Source organism: Peromyscus eremicus, chromosome 14 (assembly GCF_949786415.1).
Source record: "Peromyscus eremicus chromosome 14, PerEre_H2_v1, whole genome shotgun sequence".
Classification (NCBI taxonomy): Eukaryota; Metazoa; Chordata; class Mammalia; order Rodentia; family Cricetidae; genus Peromyscus; species Peromyscus eremicus.
In genome coordinates, this window is record NC_081430.1 from 81,164,856 (window position 1) to 81,190,541 (window position 25,686).

The 25,686-nt window shown below is 49.4% G+C and overlaps 1 protein-coding gene across 3 annotated transcripts in view; it reads left to right on the top strand.

The window, feature by feature from the left end:
* Rgs6 (regulator of G protein signaling 6) overlaps positions 1–13,273 on the top strand; it is a 515,794-nt gene extending 502,521 nt beyond the window's left edge. Inside the window, exons 17-19 of one of the 3 annotated variants that reach the window (XM_059279350.1) lie at positions 3,317–3,383; positions 11,815–11,977; positions 12,102–13,273. In XM_059279350.1, coding sequence (XP_059135333.1) covers positions 3,317–3,383; positions 11,815–11,977; positions 12,102–12,195 — 324 coding nt within the window. In that variant the 3' untranslated portion in view covers positions 12,196–13,273. Of the gene's footprint in view, positions 1–3,316; positions 3,384–11,814 lie in introns of all 3 variants that reach the window. The other 2 variants (XM_059279351.1, XM_059279349.1) reach the window with 2 other exon arrangements.
* The last annotated feature ends 12,413 nt before the right edge of the window (positions 13,274–25,686 follow it).

Genomic DNA, 25,686 nt, shown 5'->3' on the forward strand with positions numbered 1-25,686 from the left:
GCAGTGGTCTACAAGTTGTGGGAAAGGAGAATGGACTATAAGGAGGGAGTTTGCTGAGATTGGAGAAGAGGGATCCAGGGGTCTGCCTTGAAAAAATAACAGGTAAACAATGACACAGAGAAAGCCAGGGAAACTCAAGAAGCAGAATCTCTGCCCTCCACACATCATCCATGCCTCTCTCCTTCCCTGACCTTGACCATTTGCTGCTGCTGCTGCAGCTGAGCCCTGGGCAACAGGGCTCTCTTCTCTGCATGCCTGAAAGGAGGTCAACCAGTGAAGGACATGGGCACTCATTGGCACAGGGGGCTGGGCACAGTCGAGAGCATACAGCATCCTGGCCCTGGGTTAGAAAAAGCATGGCTTGTCACAGTTCCCATGAGGATGGGTATTTTGTTGAAATACAGACGTCATGTGCTTTTACTCAATGCCACTGCAGATTCCAGGCAAAGACGCTGACACCAGGACCCTAACATGCCTCCAGGGCTAAGACCAGAAAATGACTGCCCTCCCTGCACGCCCCTCCTCCCAGGTCCTGCCTAAGGAACCCATCTTAGACCCAGCTCTGGGGACGGGAAAGAAGGGCTTTCATGTCACATTTTTTCAGCTGTCCTGAGAAGCAACCCGATTGCAGATGACACTCCCTCCTCTCTCAGGCTTCACCAGGGGCTGCTTTCAACTCATCCTGGGATTGTGTAATTATGGTGATTACAGCTCATGGCTTTTTTCCTCTCTTCATCTTTTGCTTTCAAATTCGTCGAGGCCTCTCATTAAACATGGCGATCCTGGTAAAGTCAGCAAAGTTTTAACAAGACTTTTTTTTTTTTTTAATGTGGAAGAAAGCTCAGACAGGGTTGGTGGTTGTTGTGTTCTCAGACATTCCTTTAAACCCCTGTCAGGAGCAGGTCAATCCCTTGACCTAGGAGGTATAGGGCTGGGAGATTCAGGGATCCATAGGCACCTGGCCTTATCCACATACCTCTGACCTTCATCTCTTCCACAAAGAGCAGGCTCATAGACCCTCCTGTTGAACACACAGACCATCCTTCAAGAACCAAAAATGCAACCCTGTAGTCTGCAGCAAAAGTGTCAGGCAGAATTTATGCTGGGTGATAGATACTATTAGGTTCCAGAGCACCCATAAAGAATATACAGAGGGGGCAACCGTTATCCTATCCTATCATGACCAGAGAGCATATACTTGACAAAGGTTTCCTTATAATGATATGGGACTTCAGACCCCATCATTTGCTAGTCCTCAATCATAGCTTTCTTGACTAATTCCTAGGTCTGTAGGACATCATAAGAAAGACCACCAAGGAGAATGGGTTGGGTGGTAGCCACCAGAGCCCCTGACCTGCCTTTCGGTAGCTTCTTCCAGGTTTTGGTCAGGTTCCCATTATGACCATGCTCCCCAGAGACTACAAGGACTGCCTGGTGAGGTGTATCTTGCCAGCAGGAGTTTTATCCTGGACTGGCCCCTGGCTGGGCCTCTCACCTGGCTCCTTAGAACCATTCATCTTGTTCCTATTCCTAGTCAGTTACCTCTGCTTGTGTCCCTAACTAGAGGATGGAGCTGGGTTGTGACTAACCACCTGGGATTGAATGTCGAAAGCTTGGCCGCGTGTCCCCACTTGCGTTCTCGTCCCTATCACAGATGACCTGCTTGCTCTTCCCCCTGAGAGCCATGTCCCTTTAGAGCTCACAGGAATTCAGAAAAGGAAGCAAATCAGAAGCAGGCAGCTAAAATGGAATCCTCACTCGCCTGTTCTACCTGATGTTCATGTAAGGCCTGGAAAAGTCACTCACGGACCTGAGGGGTATAACAAATCCTGCCTCACACCACAGAGGTCAGCACTAAGTGAGAATATGATAGTGACAGCTGCCATCTCCTGGGAACTCATGGTGTTAACCATGTCATGCTGAGCGTAGCTTGAGACGGACTTTGGTTCTCCTCCAACTCTATCCCTGAGTGAGGTGACCGTGAGAAGATTCCCTAAGCCTCGGTTTCTCCTCCCTCTATAAAAGAGAAATAATAGTAAATGATGAAGTATAAATTTTACATAGAACACACTATTTGCAACCTACGTATTTGACAAGTATTTAGTATTATTTCTCATGAAATGCATCCTTAGTTCTCAACAGCATTCCGTGAGATAGGTATCTCTGTATTGATTTTATAGTTGAGGGCTGTAAGCGACACTATGGGCAAGGTGCATTTACTATAATGGCTACCATGATAACAACTCGGTGTACGGGAGCCATTATTACTGGCCTACTTTAAACTTAGTTCATCTGCTTTCCTGGGGAATGGAGAGGGACAACGGTGCCCAAGAGGCCAGCCTCTGGCACATGACCTATTTCTTGGGGCTCTTAAGGACTTCCCAGGAAGCCTTGGGGCTGTGGAGCTCATCAACCTAAGAGGTGGAAAAGGCCACAGTTAAAATGTTGCTGGGTCGCCAAGACCTGGCCTCGGGACTCCCACAGAGGCCCAGGACTTTAAGATGTCTCCTTTCTCCAGACCCAGACCAGGAATGGCTCTGTCCCCAAGAGGCGTGTAAAATCCAGTCTTCCGAGCACAGCCCTCACAGCCACATTTCCAGGGCAGCTCACCTCTCAGCTGTCTGCCTGCCTGGACCCACCCTGAGCAATGCAACCTCACACTGAGGCCAGTTGCTCCATCTGCCAGATAAACAGGGGTTTCTATTTTTTTAAGCACTTATTACACAGCAAGGCTGTTGGAAGGCTCAGAAGCAAGAAGCAGGGAATGCTCTAAAACATCCCCATAAGCCAGGTCCCTGGGGTGCGGGCTCCTACTGCTGGTAACGTTGGTAGAGACAGGGGTGACACAAATGGATTTTCCTGAGGAGAATTTGGGGTTTTGTTGTTGTTGTTGTTGTTTTATATGTCTCTAAAGGTAATGGATTCAAGTTCGCAGTGTTGTCAAAGGTTGGCGCTGTTGGGAGCTGATGTACATGATGTTATATATTAGCCTCATTTCTGCTTATGTATCTTGCATGAGATGCTTATGTGAATGCCTGCCCTGTGGACATGCACACGTGTGTACACGGCTGCATATCCACGCGCACAGGAGTGTACGCAGGTGCATGAGCTGCCTTCTTGATACACGCCTAGGTGTTGGGTGTACGGTTCATGTGTCAGCATATGCTGCAGGCCTGCATGCGCCTGTGCATGGACTGCATGTCTGCCATGGCTGCCTGCGCATCTGGGCAGGGGCTCCTCTAAAGCCACAGGTCTTCACGGTTGCAGCTGGATGAGTTACTCTTCCCTTCCCTTCCCCCCAAACACAATTGCCCAGTGCTGCTGGCGCAGAGTCAGAATGGCCGCCGCGTTTCACCCCCGAGGTGGCTTCCTTCCAGCAGTGGGTGAGTGATGCCCGTGTCTGTACACTCTCTAACCTTGGGGATCCTTCTGCATAGACAGTGTTCCACCGTCCAGCAGAGATAATCTGTCTGTCTGTCTGTGGCCTTGACTCTGTTCGTAGCTCCTACCCTCAAGCATTGGCCCCACGGACAGTCGGTGGCACCCATTTCTTAGTATCCCTGTTTTTGACATCCATAGTTTATTCTTGCTCAGAAACAAGGAGTTGAGTATCCCAGACATGATACCAACATGAGTCCTTTGTCCTGGAGGCAATGCATAAATACCATCCTAGGTAGGGATCCTACAGTTCATGGCTCAGGGTACCTGCTTCCTAACAACTTCATGGGTGCTTTCAAATCCAATTGCACTGACCTGGGGTTTCCTCTTCAGAATAAGGCTGTCGGAACCCTTCCTTTGCAACCCCAGGACTGAATCCTCAGGGAAGGACTGAATCCTCAGGGAAGCACAAGCCCTCATATTCCTATATGAGAGAAGAGTCTGCAGGGAAAGAGAAGTAGGAAGGTTCTCCAAAGCTAAGAAATTCAATGGCCCAAAGTCCTATCCAGTTGACACAAGAATGCTGCTTAGCCTCCCCCCTTTCCAGGCTAAGAATGCCCAGATGTCTAGCTCATAAAACACGGAATTGCAGTCAAGGTGGTAAAGAGATTAGGGGAATGAACTGCCTTCTTTTTGTAAGCCTCCAAGTAGACGTGGGCATTCATGAAGTATTCTGCTTTGGGTGGGCAGAGGGCAAGGGGCAAACCAGGAAATTGTCTTTTTGCCTCTCGGGCTCTGCCTTAGCAGCTACCATAGTTAGGGACACCCGCCAGTGTGTATGTTTGCAGGAGATAAGTGCCTTTTGGGTAGATGGCATTGAAATCTTCACAGGTCCCCTGGAGAATCTCATACTGCCAAGCAAGCGACTTCTTCTGCCGACTTGTCCATAATATCAAATTACTAAGCTTTAGCTTCCTGCACCCTGTAGTCACAGCCGAGGGTTACTTGAACTTCCCTGTTGGAAAAACAGGAGCATCCAGTTGTTGCCAATAGCAACATAGTCATCTCCCTGTTTCCTTGAGTCTTTGGCCTTTTCCTAATTTGGAGTAAACCAGAGCTTAGATCTCCGTGTACATTGGGGAGGGGGGGGGCGGGGGAGGAGAGGAAAAGCATGAGGCAGACATTGAGCAGGCCCCAGGCAGGTATGCTACTGAAGGACTCTGCGAGCGAAATGCCCCCTCCCCTCCCCTCCCTGCCGGAGACCACCAAGAAGTTCCTGCAAGCTGATGGTGGAAGGGGCAGGTTGCTCCACTGGAGTGAGAGGAAAGAGAGACCGAAGGCCCTGTAGGCTGCGGTGGGGGGAGCAGTTTCCACCGCAGAGGAGGTGGAGCGGCAGGGGAGATGGAAATGCACAACTTGGAAAGGAGGCCAGAGAGTCCATGTCTGGGCATTCTGCCACCGGTACAGGGCTCAGCTGTTGCTCTCTCGTCTCTCCTGGCATCCCTGCCTGGGTCCAGATTAGTCTCTGTGCAGCTGGAGGGATATGGAAGAAGGTCTCCCATGGCTGGCCCGAACCTACAGACAAACGTTAGCTCCGCAAAGGTACCCTAAGTAATGATTTTGATGGGAAGCAGGAGCCAGGGTCCATGGACACCATCCAGGGAGGGTTCCCTAGCCTGTCTGGGATACCCCCAATTGGGCACTTGGTCTATAATGACTTGAAATAGGGTCGTTTCTAATAGGAGTTAAGCCCACTCTGCCCGACCCATCTTAGAAAAGCCAATGTCACATCTGCTTCTGTCCTTGAGGTCACCACAGATGATGAGGTCACACACTCAAAGGCACTAGGAACACACAGTCACAAACACAATGATGGTTTCACCGGGTGTGTCCAGGCAGCACCGCTGTGAATCTATATGCACCATGCCCACCTGCACCCCAGCTCCGTGCAGTGGGCAAAGGCACCTTGTACGAGGCTTGCCAGTCAACGAGGGATCCCTCCCCTATCACAGAACTCCCAAGTACAGCAAAGGGAAGCCCCTGAGCATTGCAGAAAGTGTTTGAGATGGGCTCAAGTATATTCAAGGAAGAACATCCCATACTGCCCAGAAAGCTGGTCCAGTGTACGTGTGGAGGAGCACCTAGTGCCTGGGTGTTCCCATCTGCCTCTTCCCTTGAGAGTCAATGGCCAAGAAGATGGGTGGTTCATGAGGTCTATCACCTTGTCTCTGCCCCAGTGTGGCTGTCTGCTCTCAGGCAAATCTCTCTAGCTCTACTGGAATCTTTTCCCTCATACACTACATGATGATAAAGAATTACGTAACCCGTGAGGATGTCATGGGCATTTGTCCAAGTGTCTGTCAAATGCCCAGAGGTCTGAAGTTTTACCATCGGGGGCAGCTGCCATGAACTGTCTCATAACCCAGATCCCTAGTGATAGGACCAGCTCCACCCTACCTCTACCAAGGCCTGGGCAATGGGAAAAGTATGCTTGCAAAGAGAAGTACATGAGCTACAGATGCCACTTAATGGGTGAAGAATTAGAAATTCAAAGGGAAAGGCCCCGGGAGGTCAAGAGACAGGTTGGCCCATTTGCATTCATCCAGCTAGGGTAGCTGGCAGCTCATCTTGCCTAAATTCAAATTTCAGACAAAGGAAAATTACTGGTAGGTGTTAGAGTGAGGGATCTGGGCCTGAAAACGGTCCCGGTGTTCAAATGATGTGCTTGCTGAGCAGATTCCGTAGTCCCGTCACTAACCGGGCACCCACCAACCCCCACCTGTTTACACCATGAGGAGCTGTTTCTGTGGTTTTTCTTTCGATTGTTTTTACTTTGTAAAGCAGATTGATGATCAATCTGATCTACCTAAATACACCACTTTTCAGGTATATGCTTTTGTTACTAGCTTGAGTCTCACCTATCTATCCCTGTGGGGTCTTTATTCTTGTTTTTGAGGGTTGTTTCATCTTTATGATATACCTTCTTATATAATCTCAAATAGAAACAATATATTAGAACAAATCAAAAGCTCTTCAGCCCCTGAGAGGGATCAGAAAGCTCGATGAGAGCCTTGGAGGAATCAGCCCCCAGAAATCTTGCCATGGGGTTTCTACCCTATGGATGCACTATGGCAGGGTGGAGCAGCCCAGAAATATCCTCTTCCTTCCAGGCTGCCCTGTTTGACCGCACTCTGGATGCAGCCCAGGTAGTACTTAGCATGTCCCATTACTTGTATTTTCTATTTCTTCGGCCCCCACTTTACATAGTTGAGAACAAACTAAGAAAAGACAGGGAGCTGAAGACGCTTTGAAATCGTTCTAAGTAAAGGCTCTTCTACCATCCCCTTGTCAGGGTTTCTCAGACCCCTGAGACCATCCGTAGAAGCAGCCCTCTCCCTCTCCACTTTCCGTTATCACTGGGAAAGGAGATGTCATGGAATTCCTCATACTTTTCTATCCAAACCATTCCTCATGCCTTACTCAGTGCAGGGAAAGCACCAGGAGTTCTGATCCCCAGGGATCAGAACTGATGAAGTTAGACATACCCTCTGCTTCATCCCCAACTGCCAAACCCTCACCAGGACTCCTAGCCAGAACCTGGCCCACGGCTTTCCAACTGCTCTCCTTGGCCCGGCCCACCTGCATCCACTGAGCCTGTAATTCTGCAAACATACATCCTCTGTGAGCTTGAGCATCGTCAACTCACAGGTGACCTTCACACTCCTCTCGAAAGGACAGCCCATCTCTGAGTTGGTGTGCCCAATTCGGCAGAACACCACATTTCATTAGCAAGGATGAAAAATGCTTGTGTGTCACACTAAGGGGTTCAGCGGGGATCAATGGAAGCTAGAAATAGTGCCCCAAATTAGTCCTGCCCAGAGGGATCTGAGTTTCTCCCAGGTGGGAGGAGGGAGCACTCAGTTTCTAGAATGGTAAAGATGGACCCAGCAGCTAACAAAGAAAAAGGTAGAAACTCTGTGATGAGACAGCTGGGGTTTTTTTTTCCCCTCCCTAATCTTATGTCTTGTGGCTTTTCCCTTAAATTCTGATTGTATGTGCTAAAATGCAGATCTGAAATATAGGGTTCAATGAATTTGATAAATTATACTCCCACGTAACCTACGCCCCACCATCCGACAAAGTCCCTTACCCCACCCTGAGACCCTAGTGATTGGCTCTGCTATCCCCAGTATGCCCTGTGACCCCCGCACCCCCCACCTCCCCCTGCAGGGGTTTCCCTTTGAGCCACAGCTCTCCTCTCAGCCAATGAGTTTCTTAGCCTCAGTCTCCCAGGTAAGTAAGTGACAAAGGTTCTTGGTCCTGGAGTCATGCATGCTTTGTTGGTTACTATCTAGAAGTGTGATGCCCAGAGCCTCGGCATGTCTAGCAGCATGTTGGTTCTTCCTCTGGCACGGCACAAAAGGGAGCTCTGCCTTTTGTGCATTTTCTTTCAGACACAAAGGATCCCGTAACACCTTCTTCAGGGCTTCTAGCCATCTCAAGGGCCACAGAGCTGAAATCATCTGTCGGGGCAGGGGGCGGGGGGGGGGGGGGGCTGAATGTGCGGGTGTTTGGGAACCAGGAAACTTAAGCATTCCAAGTTCTCCTGGGCTACACTTTGCCAAGCGTGTGGAAGGTGAAAAGTGCTTTGTCTGTGTGCAAGGCTTTGGTGTCTCTGGGATGTACCTTCCACAGTTCAGTTCTTAATCACGGTACATTTTTCTCATTTGGACAAAGGCTGCCTGCTAATAGCATTTTCAACCACCCTCTGCTTCACTCAGCTACACCAAGGCCTCAGGCTGAGCTGGCACCACAGTCCAATCCCAACTGACTGGCACTGAGGAACACCACATACACACACACACACACACACACACACACACACACACACACACACACACCAACGCTGCTGCCTCTGTAACTCTATGAGTGCCAGGCATGGGCAAAACGACCACACCCCTTCTTTCAGAATCATTCTAGCTGGAGGCAGGGTTGGGAGAAAAGTAGAGGGAGGAGAGAGCCCTCCGGAGTACAGGAGGAGGCTCTCCTGTCTCTGGGTAGAGCCAATGCTGTAAGCATCCTACAAGCCCACTGGGTGTAGCCTCTGGGGCAGCTCAACTCAGAAAAGAGAGAGCTTCGCCTCTAGGATTTCACTTTGATCCCTGAACACCACAGGAATCTTAGCTCTTCAGAAGGCAGGCTGCTGCTGAGCCAGGGGGAATCTCACCGTTTCTTCCCCCCAAAGCCCCTGGTCAGGTGTCCAGCCCTGCCTGCTCCTGTGTGATTAACTTCCTTGCAGCCAATAGCCCAGCCTCACTCTCTTGGGTGATGGTGTGGCAGGTGGATTGCAGCTAGACCATCTCAGCTGAGCAGAATGCTTTCCAAGCCATCTCCCAAGCGAACCCTCCTGACCTCCATCTTTAGCATCAGAGCTGGCATTTGGTAAATGTGTGAGTTCAGCAGTAAGGAAAGGACCAAAAGGCCACATCCCACCACCTGGATGCTGAGAGATTGGTACCGTTCTCAGGAGCAGATGCTGGGCTGGTTAGCTACCTCCTTCATCCCTCAAGTCCCCAGAAATGGGAGAAGTGGGGAGAAGGAGTGGGGCACACCATTTGCAGGCTGGCCACAGGTCCTTGGAGTCAGGGCTGTGAGGCTGTTTTTGGCAGGAAGAGATTAATTATCGCCTCCAAATCCAGCTAGGCTCTTTCTGTAGAGCTGGGAAAGGTGAAAGGTAGGGGTGCCTCAGGGCTAAAATCACTCAGAACAATCGTCCAGGAAAAAAATTTTCTAGCCTGCCTCAACACACAGTGCCTCTGCAGCCAAAATGACCTCGCTAATGAAGATGGAACTATAATGAGGTTTTGGGCAACTGGTAAACCTTACCGTCTTTGTCTTTCAGCTTTTAACACACACATTGGCAATTTTTTTTTTTTTGGTTTTTCGAGACAGGGTTTCTCTGTGTAGTTTTGTGCCTGTCCTGGATCTCACTCTGTAGACCAAGGTGGCCTCAAACTCACAGAGATCTGCCTGGACACATTGGCAATATTTTTATTCAAATTTAGTGATTTTATTTTCACTAAACTGGACCCTCAATGCCATGTATAGCAACTCAGACACAGATATCTAAGTATATAATGTTTAATCTGGGACCCTGGTGGAGGAAAGGTAGAGGGGAAGAGAAGCCAGATTAATTGTGTGGTTACTACAGCAACAGGCGTGAACACAGGTGACAGGAAGTAATATTGTCATCATCCCAGAAGGCCTTTATGCCTACACCAAGAAGGCACATTCCCAAATGAATCAACAGGATGATGAATGTTCCCTGTGAGAAAGCACACCCTGGAGAGTGACACAAAAGCACTGGTCATCCTTTTAGTGATGCTCAGGTTGACACAGGATGGGCTGGGGAGATGGCTGGGTACATACATGCTTGCCACATAAGCATGAGGATATGAGTTTGATACCCAGTACCTACATAAAAAGATGGATGTGGGTGTAATCCCAGCCCAGGGATGAACAGAAGCAGATCCCTGTGGCTCCCTGGCCAGCCAGCCTAGGCTATTCAGGGGAGCTTTAGGCCAATGAGAAACCATGTCTCAAAAACCAAGTTGGACAAGTGCCTCTCATAAATGGCAGGTGAGGTTGTCCTCTGACCTCTGCATATACCTACACGTGCACACACACACACACACACACACACACACACACACACACACACAGAGGCATATACATACACTGGCACAGGAACCCTCAAAGAATTTTTTTAAAACTGACTGAAAAATCTTTAGCCTGGTATAAACATAACTTGCTCCAGGCTAAGTTTAGTGCATCTGAAGAATGAGATAAGGTTGTTGACGGGGAAGGTGTGTGTGTGTGTGTGTGTGTGTGTGTGTGTGTGTGTGTGTGTTTGCATGTGTGATTTTTCTTTAAGATAGGGGAGAGATGAAGGAAAGGAACAGGAACAAAAAGAAGGGGAGTAGATACAGTTTTCTGACAGCTCCTGGGGGCAATTCCATTTCTGGACAAGCCTTCATCCATGTCATCAGCTAGGTTGACCGTGTCCCTCCATAGAGAGCAAAGCCAGATGATACACAGCCCAGGATCCTGCCAGCTCCAAGCTCTTGTTCGTTCATTAGACCTGCCCATTATCCATCAATTCATCAATCAGCAGGTTTATTGAGTACCCTACTAGGCTTCACCAACCAGATCAATTTTTTTTAATTACATCCAGCTTACACGCAGTCAAGCCCAGTAAACAAAATGAGCCCTCACACCCCACTTGGAAATGAGCACGAGGAACGGCTGGCCCGTGTGCTCTCACTGCCAAACTCCACAGTCCGTGCTGATGGGGGATCATCTGCTGCCCTCTGCAGCTGGTGATGGTGTCACCGACCCACTGTCAACAGCAGGACAGGCTTTGAATGTTTTCCCAGACATGGCGATCCATCTGCTTGGGTCCAGCCACACTCTTCTCTGAGACCCCTGTCCAATAATAGGAATTTCCAAAAAGGGTGCACAGGGAGTGAGTAGAAACCGTGTCCAGGGAAGTCAAGCAGAGAGATCAAGCTTCACTCATCCATGTGCCTCTCCGGGCTGACCAGTAATGAACTCTCTTCCAGATCACAGGCTCCTCCACCACCCCAACAGAGCATGTAGACGACTAGAATGTCCCAGGACCTCTGTGCCTCGTGTTCCAGGCCTCATGGTCCTGTTTGTTCTTTGATTCTGAGAATAATGGTCACATAGGATTTAAGTAAAGAGTTCATAGGCTTCCTGGTTCAGGGTTGTCACACCTGGCCCCTGGGCACTACTGTGGGGAGTCAAAAACATAAGAGGTAGCAGGAGCGCACCTTCCTGGCACCTCCAGAGGCTCCAGAGAACACTGACGTTCCCAGTCATGTTTACAGTCACAGCACCTAGAGACCAAAGTCCCCACATCCTACTTCACTTCAAGTAGGATTCAGTTCTCAGAATTCCCGTGACTAATTAATTCCTTAATTTCTAATCAACCCCGATCTATCGCCACCGTCTATTTGTGTCAGCCCACCATTCCTGACCTCAGACTTCCCTGGCACACCTTTTCCTTCCACACTAGAGTAAAATCAAGTGCAAGGACAGCCCACAGGTGTTAAAGGGTCTGAGGGCTATAATGCCTAGGCTTTGGTAAGTAAAACTTCCATACCCCAGCTAGAGTGCTAACCCCATCCACTCGCTCCTTTAACTTGCCTGAAGTCCTGTTATTTTTTTCAGTTGTCCTTAGCTGGGGCTTCCTTCCCTAGAGATCCCCTATCAACATGGTTCAGCTGGGTTGGATAGTGGATCGTTTGGCCAGAGTGACTCCTACAACAATTAATCCGCCTGTTTGGCTCTCTGTCTCTGTCCTTCTGTGTGTCTGCACACCTGTGCGTGCTCTCTGTGGCTCTCTCTCTGCAGGGAAAGTCGCTGGCGGGCAAGCGCCTCACGGGCCTGATGCAGTCCTCCTGACCATCCCCAGCCCAGGGCCTGGGCCTGCAGAGCACCCGGGCAGGCGGCGCTCCTCATCCACCGACAGAGCTTCCTTGCGGGGAGATTTGGTCGCTGTGAAGGAGAAAGAGTGAAGGCCGCGGAGAGCCATGGTGGGGAGATGTGGTGGGTGAATGGGGAGACCAGAGAGAAAGAGTCTCCGGGTGTTGGGCCAGCCGGGGAGAGGCCCCTGCTGACAGCCTCTCTCTTGTACAGTCTCGCACCAATGCTTACTCTCTCCAAGGGCCCATTTCTAACTCGGTCAGAGAAGGTCTCGTGGGGTTCCTGTCTGACTGTCACTTGAGACGATAACCTCACCTGTCCAGTCGTCTGGGGGAATCATGCCTTCCAGCAAACTTCAGAGGGATGAGCGGACCGGGGCACATAGTATTACGCATCACCTCCTTCCTCTCTCTGATGTGCTCACAGTGCTCACTGCCACCTGCCCTTCCCCCCACTGGCAGCCACCCGGGTATAGTGGGTGGGCGACAGACACCGCTTTCACATAAAATGTCAGAAATCCCATCTTCAGCACTGATGGCACGTCAAGTTCTTTCCACCCTCTCTGAGACCAAATTTTAAAGCAGCCTCTGTGGGTATGGTGGCCACCCTCTGGTGCCATAAATGCCCAAGGGTCCAGAGCTCAAAGAGGCACCATTGCAGATGACAGTATGTCGCTTAGACACTGAAGGTTCTGGTGACGATCTTTTAAAAACATCATTTCTTCTTGTCTCATGATTTTGACCCTTGCACCCTGGTTTGTTCCCTCACGTTTCACTCGAAATAAACATGGCACGAACTCAGGGGCCATTGGGAGTCTCCCCACTGGTAGCCCAAGTTCCTGGAGGTGGATGGATCGCAGGGCTGGCACCAGGCCTGGCCAGACTCTTAGTGGGTTAAGGCTCAGTTATGCCTGAAGCTAAAACACAATATGCAGTGGCAGGTCCAGGCCAGAGACACAGGATTCCCTTCTCAACCTCATTCTGAGGGCCCAGCCAAAGCACCCTATTAAACATAGCCGATCATCTAGGAAGAAGCAACCTGGGCAAGAACCTGTGAAAGTTCTGTGTTCTTCCCATGTGTCAGAATAACCATTTGCCAACCTGGCTGTGAAGTCATGCCCGTAAAGGGCCACATCGGGTCCTGAACACACAGGAGGTGCTTAGCAAATGGCAGCCAGCACAGCTGTCATAGACATTGTTCTTGTGATTGCCATGAGCCCTCAGACACCGCTGTATCAAGCACCACGCTTTTAAATTCAAGCACTGTCTTCCACGAGCACTTCCCTGCCAACACCTGTTAGGTAGGCCCTTCTTTTGATCTACTTTGGCCATGGGGGAAAACTCTCCCTTGGGAGTATATCAACAGAGAAGGGAGAGAAAGAAAGAACAGAAGGAAGGAAGGGAAAAGAAAGAAAAAGAAAGAAAGAAAGAAAGAAAGAAAGAAAGAAAGGAAGGAAGAAAGAAAGAGAGAAAGGGAGAAAGAAAGAAAGAAAGAAAGAGAGAGAAAAAGAAAGAGAGAGAGAGAGAAAGAGAGAGAAAGAGAGAGAGAGAGAGAGAGAGAGAGAGAGAGAGAGAGAGAAAGAAAGAAAGAAAGAAAGAAAGAAAGAAAGAAAGAAAGAAAGAAAGAAAGAAAGAAAGAAAAACATTGCTCATGAAAGCAAATTCACCAGCTGGTGACCAAAGGCCCAAGTGTTGTTCAGTCCCAGCCTCCTGGGTGCATCATGTGACCCATCTGCCCAGCCCCCACCTGCAAAGCCTGTCCAGACCTGCTTCTACACAACCCCAGATCCACAAGCCTCCTGTCTGTGCATCACAGGAGAGCTACCGCAGGCACTTAGATTCCTCCTTATAAGATTGTTAAGCACCACAGCTGTTTCCCCGCTCAGTTCTTTTCTCCTTGAGATATGGTAGAAATTGGAGGGGGTCTCCAAAGGTCTCCCACGGAGCCTGGCTCTTTGCAAATACTAGGTGAGCACATGAGTAATAAGTGAAAATGAAGCCACAACCCAAGGTAGGGGTCTTCTGACTCTTTCTCTCTAGCTTCACTTTCTTAAAAAAAAAAAAAATGTTCTACATAGAACCCTCCAGTTTCTGAACAAAACTGTAGTCCAAGTTCATCTCCACTCAACATTGCCCAAAGGAAACCCTTCCATACCACCCCTAGGCTGTGCTAACACCAAGGCATCTGATATTCTCCAACAATGGGTACGTCTGTGCCCTCAGTCACCCAGGACAAGGATTCTGGCTGCCTCCTGCCCCTTCCGTGGACTACAGAACACATTCTAAGCCAGGCTGCAGCCTGGTTATGGCAGACATCTTGGCTGTGGCTTCTGTGCCCCTTTTCTGCCCCAATTCCTTCCTGTCTGCTGTTACTGCACTGCGCTAACCAGAAAACTGGCCCCCCTCGGGAGGTCCCCACATGGCCCACCCAGAGCCAGGTATACTCTAGTCTTGAAATGGAATGGGAGGCCAACTTCTAAACACCCCCCAGGGGACAGAGGAGGGGAGTCGGCAGGCTCAGCAGAGCCAAGGACAGACACTTCAGATGGATTCGAGCCTGGAGCAATAAACCCTCACCCTCACCTCACAACAGGGGTGAGCTCTGTTGCGTGGCCCTTGTGATGTGTTCCTTAGTAGATCAGGCAAGGAGCAGAGATAAGAAAGCAGAACAAAGCTACTCCACTCTAGTTGACCAGCCCAGGTCAGTTTGACACATGAAGATTTGAAAAATTGGGTATTGGCTAGCTTCCCCTTGACCTGGTACACACAGACAAAAATCCAGATGTTTAGTAATCATTCTTCAGTAAAGCAGATTCCTCTGGCCCTTGGAAGCCTGCTGGGCTCTACTAGCCCGACGTGGTCTCTGAGATGAGACTCTACCCCACGATGGCTTGTGGAGAAAATATCACTCTGGCAGCCTCCCCAGTCTTAGCAGGTGAGACCCCCACGGCCCAGGGAGGGAATAAAAGCTGAAATAAGTTCTCTCTGCATGGGAAGAATAGAGCTGGGAGACTGTACATCTAAATGCCCAGCAACACCCAAACACCAGGCTGGCCCAGGTAGGCAGGAGAAACAAGCTGCCGTTCTAGAAAGCAGCATGTCGGTTTCATTCCCCTGGCAAGCTATTGCTGTGCCCCAGAAAGAAAGGGAGGCCCCACCAACTGTGCAGTTAAGTGTATTCCAGGCTTGCCCACAGCTCCGTAGCTAGGTACCAGGCTAGCACCCAGGAAGGGCCTCTTAGAATGCTAAGTCGCCACTTGGACTAACCAAACTCATGGGATGTGCCCAACAGGATTCCTGGGATGTTCAAACTACCTCACCAACAGGATACAGAACCAGGAGTCTGGCCCCCTTGCTTGTTGTACAAGTTGGTGTTTTGTTTTTTTGTTTTTGTTTTTTGTTTTTTGTTTTCCTGAAATGTGTCCTCCTGTTCTGTTCCACATGTGTGGGCTTCAGAAGACAGCACCAAGAAGCCTTCCCACAAGTGGGGAAGTATGGAGAGCTGTTCATCTTTGGGCCCTGGAGAATTTATTGGAGGAAAATGTTCCAACAAGTTCTAGGACATGGGGAGCCCAGGGCTGGGGAGAAATAACATGTCACCAGCCTCCAAAAGGACCTGGCTGAGATGACTATGTGGCAAGGACCATGGAATAGTTGAATAGTGGTCAAATAAATCGCTAATAACTCACCACCGGACCCTCGAAAAGAGGACTGGGCTCATGTAACCATGGCAACAGCAGACGCCAGCAACTTACTCATTAGTGCCACCCAGTGATAAGGCCTCCCCTGGGCAAGACCCACGGGCCATCCAGTAGCAAAGTAGCAAATGTAGCAATAAGGGGTAGGGACCCTGAGATGGCAGGATCCATATAACTGGGACTCAGCCTTCCCCAAGCCTCAGTGAGGGGGCAGAGCCAGCTGTCCTCAGCTGTCTGGGGTGGGGGAGCCCTGCCCACACCAAGGGTCCCTGTCCTATAGCCTATGACCATTCACCGCATGATCACAGACACATCGGAATGGCCTCCTCATAGTGCATGTGGTTCTCATTAGTTTATTTTTCTGGAATTTGGGGACTGGACCCCAGGACCAAACATGCTGGAAACGGTCTACAAATAAACAACTACTTGAACCCAATACAATCCAGTTAACTATGTGTGACTCTTTGGTTTGGGGGTTCTACGGGCAGAATGCACCTCTCGGACAAAAAAAAAAAAAAGCAAAAAAAAAAAAAAAAAAACCCTACCATCTCTCCCTGCTGTCTCCTCTGCCTCATAACTACCCACCCACTCCCCACCCCCCATCACCACCACACACATACACATACATCTGTTTCCTTCTCCAGAGGACACCAAAGCACAAAAGAAGAAGCAGATCATCCCAGGAGCTTGGGATGGCGGTGTCACCAAAAGGCTGTGACCACTGCCTCTGCCAGGGTCCTTTTGTCTGGGTGGTCATGCTGCCCTGATATCTGTACACAGAAGTGACCCTGTATCGGGGCCACTCTGATACCCTGTTAAATAAAGTCTGAGGACGAAAGTCTGCTGCAGACAGACTGTTCCTTACAGGGAGTCTTGGTTTCCTGAGCGACAGACAATCTCATTTCCCCACCACTGCCTAAGCAGCAGGACACCCGGAGCCTGAAAAATCAGGCTGTGGCGAGGAAGAAGAGAACAAAGTAACAAGGACCCTCTGGTAATGACAAGGCTGGCACCTCGCAGCACGCTCAGTGGTGGAAATTTTGCTCCTGGAAGTGGGAGTGATTTCAGAGATGTGGGGACGGGTCGTCAGTCACATCTTAGTCTCTCGGCGTCAGGGCCATTTCGTCGTACAGCTCTCCTGCTGTGGAAGGTCGGGTTCAAGGTGACATGGGCCCCATTCTAATCCACATGCTGCCCAGCCATCAGCTCCTGCCCTACCCACAATAGCTGCGCTTCCTTGCCTCCCTCAGCCACAGTCACCACCCCCCAGGGAACCAGCTCGCCTCCTTGCCAGCCTACCATCTGACTTATTTCCACAGTCTTGGTCGAGCACACTGTCACTGTGTATGCACACAACTCTACACACCTCCAGGGACAGATAGCTGTTCGGATTCAGGGTGGGGCGTGGGGGAGGGACCAGTTAAAACCTAAAGGATGTCTGGAAGCTACCCCGACAACTTCCTAGCTCCACCCACCTTTCTCGGAACCTAACTGGGCATGAGGCTATCTTTCCCTTGGTGCAAGCTTTCTGCTGTTCACTGGTCCCAGCCTCCAGGGTACTACTCTTGGGCCCGCTAATCCTAAGACTTCTCTTGGTATGTGACAGCCTACAAACCCATGCTCCTCGGACATGCCCCTTCCTGGGCCCACAAAGCTTTGCCCAGCATGTTCCCTCCGTCCCCGGGAACTCCTGGCTCCTTTGGTAGCACAGTGTATCCAGGCTCATCTCTCTTCATCTTGGTTTTTTTTTGCACCCAGAGTAGAGGTTGTGTAGAGGACATCCTTGACTCTGTACCCTGAGGGATAGGCCCCACAGCCATGAAAGTATCACAGGGTCTAGTGAACTCTAAGGCGGGTGGGTTGGGAGGAGCTTGCCTGGGCAGATTTATCCGTCTGGCACATTCCTTCTGTTCCAGCCTCCTCAGAACCCTGAGCTGGACTGCTCAGGCCTGGCTTGTTTCCACCAACAGAACAGGAAACGGCCACTGACCTCAAGAACTGAGTCCTGTAGTCAGTCTGGACATTTGTTTCCCAGGAGAAGATCTGGAAACTAACATGGACCACTGAGCCTGAATCTGGCCCACGGCAAGTGCTCCTGAAGTAGGCACTGGTGTGCACACTACATCTGAGATGGGTCTGGGAATTGATGATGGTGGAAGACTTCTCAAACCCTGGCCAGCCAGGCCAGCCATGTGCTCCCATGGCTAGGAGTGCCATTCCTTCCCACCAGCCCAAAGGCTATGGGTCCCGTGGGCCTGTGTAGGCAGCTGCCTCTCTGTAACTGGCATCAACTGTTTTCTCCCAGTGGAAGCCTGACTCCCTCCCTGTGTCACTGGGATGACCTCAGTGGATACCCAGCAGTGGGCCTCAGTGAGAACAGAGCGGTTGGCTATTGAGGAGGGTACGCCTCACTCACACCCTGATGGAGGCAGAAACAGTAGAGACCGCCACATCTCCATCAGCAATTCCCTTTGTCCTACCGGCCACATGGCTTCTTCCTTGGGATCTGGATTCTGAGCTCACACTCAGAAATAGTTCATTTCAGGCCAGAGACTCAGACCCCTGACCTGGAACCAGAGGACCAGGCAGGGCTTCCATCCCGAGGACATGTGACATCTATAGAGACAGGGTACACACACACCACCACCAAGGGAGAGGCTTCAGTCCTGAACAGCTGACCACAAAGACGAAGACCACCTTCCTCTTTCTCCCAATTCACCATGGAAAGGACGTTTGACTTAAAGAGAGGCGGGAGAGTCAGGGAGGAACACTTTTAAAAGAAAATCAAAACCTTGGATATCTCTTTCTGCTGTCCATGATCACACCTCAGGGAGAATCTGTGCAGGTTAGCACTGAGAGAAACCTCAGAGGTATGTGTGTGTGTGTGTGTGTGTGTGTGTGTGTATGTGTGTGCGTGGGGGGGTCATTTTTGCTGCTTGTTTACTGAGCTATAATTCATTTGTAATAAAACTCATCCCTTTTATGTATAGTGTTATCAGTTCTGACAAACTTACCCAATGATGTAATGCCTACGGGGCGGGGGGGAGGGGGGGCGGGGAAAAACCATCACAATGAAGCAAGTCCATCACCCCAAATGTTCCCTGTGCCCCTTGTAACTAGTCCCTCCCCCACCCCTCCTTTCCTGGCAGCTATTGATCTGTTTTCTGACCCCGTGTTTGCCTCTTTTAGAAAGCCACATAAAGGGAATCGTACAGTAGGTGACCTTTGAGTCTGGCTCCTCTCTCTGGGCTCAGTGCATTCCTGGCCATTTTGCTTTTATATGGAAAGAAACTGAGGCTCAGAGGGAGCAAAGCAGAGAGGAACTGGAGGAGAAAAGCTTGGAGCACAGGTCCCTGCTGCAACCGAGCCCCTGAGCCCCATCGGCCACACACACTTCTTCAGCCAAAAGCCATTTTGTTAACCTCCTGAAGTCTTCAAGCCCCCATGTGGGAAGGCACGTGATCACGGGACCTGCATCCCGCAGAGAAATGCATGCTTTATTCATCTAATAGAAGCTTCTGGCTTGGGAACAAAGAGTAGCGATGCACCACAGAGGGCAGGGTGCTGTAAGGGAGCCCTGGAGGGGTCAGTGGGCCGTGTCTCCCAATGGTAGAGTTATTCGCTCTCTTAGTGTTTGGCAGTGGTTCTGTGTTAGAATAGGCAAAGGTGCTTCTCTGAGAGGGGAACTGTTTACCCAGCAGGCGGAGCTTGATCGACTTTCGGTAGGTGGACCCTTATCAATAACTCTGCAGCTCCCTATGCCTTCTCCAAACAGATGGACACAGAATAGCAGCGTGATGACAGCAGGCTGGCAGGGAAGTGCTGGCATGGAGCCCACGAACAAGGCAACCAGGTAAAGTGGTAAGGCCGTAAGAACCAGGCCGAGCAAGGAGGACACTGACAGCCCTCACAGATTGCAGAATCCAGAGCTCCCAAACAATAGTGGATAATACAAAATAGCACCATTATGAACTCACAAATTTGACTATAGTCCACACATTGAGACCCACCACAGTTATTAGCCTTGTTGATGTCCATAGTGCCCCATGTTGGACCAGTGAAAGCTTAAGCCATTTAGACATGACCTTGGTAGTCTTTGAGGTCTCTGTGGCTCCCTGGCATGACAGGATAACCTAGACTCCTCATCATCTATAATCACACATAGGGGAGAATCTGTGTTGGTCAGCACTGAGAGAGACATCAGAGGTGAAGGCTGATACCCAATGTTGTCCTATGATCTCAGCACACAACACTCAAATCTGCCTGCACAACCCCCCACACACACACACACGCACATACACAAACAAGCACTCGTACACAGATACTAAGTCACAGGGTCCTGTGATAGAATTGGCCCCAACAAGCTGAGACATCCTTGCCTCCACAATTATTAGAATCAAAAATTCCTTTCCCTGTCAACTGGCTCAGAGCCTGCACTCTACAAAAAGGAAAAGAGACTGGGTGGCTTTCATGAGGTTATACAGGGCAGGACAAGGCATACAAATGGCGTTGCCTGATTCCCGGTCTTTAATGCCTCGCAGGGTCCTTGGCCTCTGTTGTCAGACTTTCCTCTCCAGCCACATTCCAGCCTCTCTTAGAGTGCATTCCCTCCAGATGTACACAGAAAGTAGAAAGACACTCATTTCAGAACTTAAGACCTAGACGCAAGTACCCAAGACAGTGTAATACTGACATGAGGACATATCTAAGGAAGAGAGTTGACGGTCTAGAAACAAACCCACACATGCGCAGACAGTTGACCTTTGCCAGTGCACGGAAACAGTTCAGTGGGAGAAACAATGGCCTTTTCAACAAATGGTGCCAGGACAATCAGATGAAATAGAAGCTGAAGAGTGACCCTGTGTCCCTCTCTTACACCATAGACAGAAATCAGCTTACACAGATCAAAAGGCTCAGCTGTGAAGTTCTTAGAACAATGGAGTCGGCATACATGACCTGTGAATTAGTCGGTGATGTCTTAGCTATAACCCCCAGACACAAAAAATAAAGAAAAAACCAAACAACAAAGAAAAATGGACTTCATCAAAATTACAAACTGTTTTGCTTCAAAAGACACCGTCAATGAAATGAAAAGACAACTCCAGATCAGGCACTATTTGACAATCGTGTAGCTGACAGATACATCTAGGATAGAGATAGAAGTCTTGAACGTCAATAATAAAAGATAAAGGGTGCAGTTAAAAGATGGGCAGAAATACTTGGAGGATTTCTCCAAAGAAGACATACAAATGGACAGGGGGCATAGAAAAGACCCCCAACACTGTAAGCCACAAGGAGAAATGCAAATAGAAACCAAAATGAAATACAGTTTCACACCCACTAGGCTAGCAATATCAAAGAAGACAGATAATAACAGATGTCTGTGGGGAAATTGAAACTCTCCTACAATACGAAGACACAAAGCAGTGGGAATAGTATGTAAAAGGCTGAATCATCTTTAGAAAATGTATGGCAATTTCTTAAAAGTTTAAGCCTAGAGTTAATACATGACTCAGTCACTCTACCCCTAGTTATTATACTCAGGAGTAATGAAAACATACAAAAATGTAAAGTACTTCTGTTCATAGCAGTGTGACTCCTAATAACCCCAAATTGGAAGTAACCCATGTCTGACAACTGGAAAATAGGAAAACAAAATGTGTTATGTCCGTAAGATGAAATAGTATATGATACAACACAGGTCAATCCTGGAAACATGACGCTAAGTGAAAGAAGCTGGACACAGAAGTTTATACCATATGGTTTCACATATATAGAATGTCCAGAAGAGGCAAATCTGTAGAAATAAACATAGATTAATTGTTGTCCAGGAATGAGGTGGTTGAGATGGTGAGGGACTGACAACAAGTAATCATTGCTCGCGGATATAGAGTTTCTTTGGGGAGTGATGAAAGTGTTCTAAAGTTGATTATAGCAGTGTCTGCACAGCTCTGAAGACAGACTTGAAAGCACTGGCATGTGTTTTAAGTGAATGGATTATATGGTGAATCATATGCCTGAAAAGCTATTAGAAAAAAAGGAGAGAGAAAGAATAAAAGAAAGAACAAAGAAAGGGAGGAAAGGAAAGAGAGGGAGACAGAGAGAGAGACACACACACATACACAGAGAGAGAGAGAGAGCTATAAACCAGGAAGAAATCAAATCCTATTTGCATCATCAGGAACAGGGCTGGTCAGCAGGGAGAGTGGGGTAAGGTATCCACAGAAGACTTTGAAATCCTACACAGTGCCAAAGATGGGTCAGAAGGTACCAGGTCATCCCAGAGTGAGTGATCCATTTCTGCTGACTTGACCCACTCTGGAAATTAAAGCCTTGCACCCTCTTGGTAGGAACTAATGTAATTAATGAACTCGTGGTCTTCGGCTAAAGATGCTTTCAACACTCTCTTGTAACGAGTATGAGCCATGCTTCCCAAAGCTGTAAGCTCCAAGACTCTTGGGCTATGAGTGGAGGATATCTGGATGGAGGGTCAGAAGACTTTGTCCTAACCTTGGACCAGCCCTATGATTAGCCTTGTACCCTTAGGCAGCCGAGGACGCAGCTCCTGTGGGTAATGTTGCCCCAGCAAACCAGGAGGTTTGAGGGGAACTCACAAACCCGCCTCCTTGGTAAGCAAGCATTCATGGGTGAGTCTGATTGCCTAGGAAGGTGGGAGGCACTAGATTCCATGCTGCCTAATTTCTTTGAGCCTGGGAACTATATGACTCTAAGAAGGGGAAGAAGCCCAGAGATATGCCTCTTCTCCACCTCTACCCCAACCTAGAGTAGAGAAAAGCTTGAGCTGTGGTCTGACTGCATCCAGAATCACTTTAAACAAGCCCCTAACCCTCTCCCCATCCCAACTGGCTCTCTCTACCTACTGCCTTTACAAAAGCAAGAACTGTACAAACCAATCCTGTGTTCTCCTCCTGAGAGGAAGTTTCTCCTTTAAGGGTTAAAGCAGCTGCACGTACATGTGCACATACACACACACACACACACACACACACACACACACACACACACACACACACACGACTATGAGCTATATGCTTATCTGCTGAGTTAAATGCTTCTATTCGTGCAAGACTTTGCCAAGGTGAACTCACTGAGCCCTCAGATAAATGCATCAAGTCAGAAACAAAGGGGACCATTGGGATCAACCCAAGAGATAAATTACAAATCGGATTAGTGGATCTTCCTCTTGCTCTGCCGTGGAAGCATGCTATTAGCTATCTAGACATGCCCGGTGGCTTGCAACACCCACACACAAACACACACATCTACAACACTTCTCTTTGGTCAGGCACAAAGCAGAGGTGACCTTGACACGTCTCCCTCCTAAGCCGTCAGCGCTGAGACCACTGGCTGCCCTCCTGATTCTCAGCTTTGGGCAAAAAACATGAACTTTCCCTCTGGCTCTTTCCCATCATGCCAGCTGGTGAGCCCACAGAACTGCTGCCAGTTCACACAGTGTTCTGTGACATTCTCTGGTCCCTGCTGCCTCCCACTACCACCACCACCACAGCCCTGCCTCCTGCATGGCACACTAGAAATGACCACCTGGCAATTGGCACTACAAGGAGAAAGGGTAAACTGGCATGGGGCTCTGAGAGTCTTTTCCCAGGAAAACCTTAGGGAGAGATGGGGCTGGGCTTTGAGGCTTCCCTGACAAAGACCCAAGGGGCCATGGAAGGCATGTCCTGGGACATTTAGAAATGTAATGTATAGGCTGGGGAGATAGCTTAGTCAGCAAAGAACTTGCTTTGCAAGCTTGGGGACCTGAGTATAGTTCCCAGAGCCTGTGTGTGTGGGTGGGGGAAATCCAAGCATGATAGTGTAAACTTGCAATCCCAGCACCGGAGAGGCGGAGGCAGATGGATTGTGGGAGCTCTCTGGCCAACCAGCTAGCCTATTTGGCAAACTTCAGGCCAATGAGACACCCCACCACCAAAATCAAGGCAGATGATAGCTGAGAAATGACACCCAAGTCTATCTCCTGAGCATGTACACACACACGGGGGGGGGGGGGAGAGAGAGAGAGAGAGAGAGAGAGAGAGAGAGAGAGAGAGAGAGAGAATGCAATGTTCATCAAGATTAGTCATGGGGCAGGTGTTGTGCTAGCAGAGTTGAGTAAAACTAGCTCCTGTCCTCAAAGACCACACCTTCTAGTAGAAGGCATCAATGCATAGCCAACCTATCATGACACAAGCCAGAGACATACGTACACATAAAACGCACGTTGGACAGAAGATATGAAGAACGGGCCACATGGAAATGCCTGGCCAGTAGGGAGCAGTAGATGGCCCTCGTGATGGAAGCACAAACAGTATGCAGGACTGGAATGGACACAGAGCTCCAAGTTCAGAGTCTGGGACCAATGAGAGACACTGCCATGGCTTGAATCAGAAGAGGGCTTGGCAGGGAGGGCGCAGAGAGGAATAGGCTTGCAAGAGGCTGCGGCAGAATGTGAAGCCCTGTGGAAACTCTGGTTCAAAGGGGAGCTGAAGATTTCAGAGGAATCAGACCGGGGGAGGCATTGCATAGAGGCAGTATTCTAAGAGCTGTCCTAAGCCCTAAGGATGGACTGGAGGACCAGGGTCAATAGATCTGTGAGGACAGGCAGAGGGGGAGTGAAGGGAGTTCAGAAAGCACATTTCAGAGTTTATTTTTTCAGGGGTCAGCAATTTTGAAGGATCCAGGTGTAGCCATGGGGTGGCTGTACTGGACAGGAACAGGCAGGTGGAAGGTAGGATGTCCAGGAGGGGATGGCTTTGGATGCCGGAGATTGTCATTGGAGGCATATTGGATCCCTTGGACTGACAGCGGTGGGAATGGAAGAAGACAGTGGGAGTCAGACATGACAGTCCTTGTCCAGGGGAGTATAGAGAAATGATGTGGGGTCCAGAGGTGAGGGCATTGAAGATGAGGATGGAATCTCCAGCCAGTGTTCCTTCAGGAGACAGAACAGCCCCAGACAGAGGTCACAGTGCCTGATAACAATGATGACTCAGAGAGTCTGTGCGCTTCTAACATCACCCAGATTTCCCTCAGAGCTACCTCTGGACTGAACATTTCTCTGCCACCCTACGCCCCAGGAAATGAAGGCTCAGCCCATTTGGATGCTCGTGCTATGTGCCGTTAGGCAGCTCAGTCAGCCTAGATGGATTGACTTCTGCCTCTGACTTCCTCAGCTGGCATCCCACAAGTCCTTCCCACTCCTCCCTGGGAATAGCCAAGACATGTCGAGGCTGTCATCCCAGCTTCAAGGGCCTCCTGTAGAACGGCCTCATTAGTGGACAGATCTGATGATCGTGTGCCTTTGATTTGCAGTCCCTCCGCTCCTCCGTGGAGTTCAAGGTGAACCACTTCACACTACGTTTCAGTCGCCAGGAACACAATTAAGGAGAGCTCTTCTTGCTTTCCTTTCCTGCAAATTCTACCATCTGTGTTCCCTATCTGGGACACGTCCTCCGGACCGTAGAAGACCAATTGAGATATGTCTGTTGGTCCACATAAGCGTAGGTGTGCTACATGGGAAGGCCCCCACCCCCAGCCAAACACACCTACAGAGTTCCCAAGAAGAAACAAGAGTCTATGGCTCTCCCCCAAAGCGGTGTGTGCAGAGTTCTCTCACTCAATAACATCGCCCTTTAGTCTGTAACGATAACAAACAATGACAGTTGAGAGCGAAGGGACCCAGGTCTCCAACACAATAATGCCATTCCTTTAATGTGCTGTTGGCAGCAGGCAGATTAGACTCAGCTGTAATCTCATAAAAGGCTTTCGGCTCCAGGAGCCATCAGCCCCCTTTGTTCATTTTAGCTGTTTGGAACAGAACTATTTGGGGGTGGGAAGGGCAATAAAATGAGTGTCTGTTACAATATTGTTTGGGGGCACAGACACGGGAGACATGTCTTTCCACACTGTCGTCCCATGATGCAGACCGAATTAAGCTCAGTCTGTCCCTCTTCCTGACTGTCTGTCAGGACAGCGTTGAATCCACGTAACCTCTCTTAGTTCTGCAGAGCCTCTAACCTGCTGCCCTTCACAATCTGAGAAGAATGGATCTAATACGCTAGTAATCTTGATATTAGTAATTA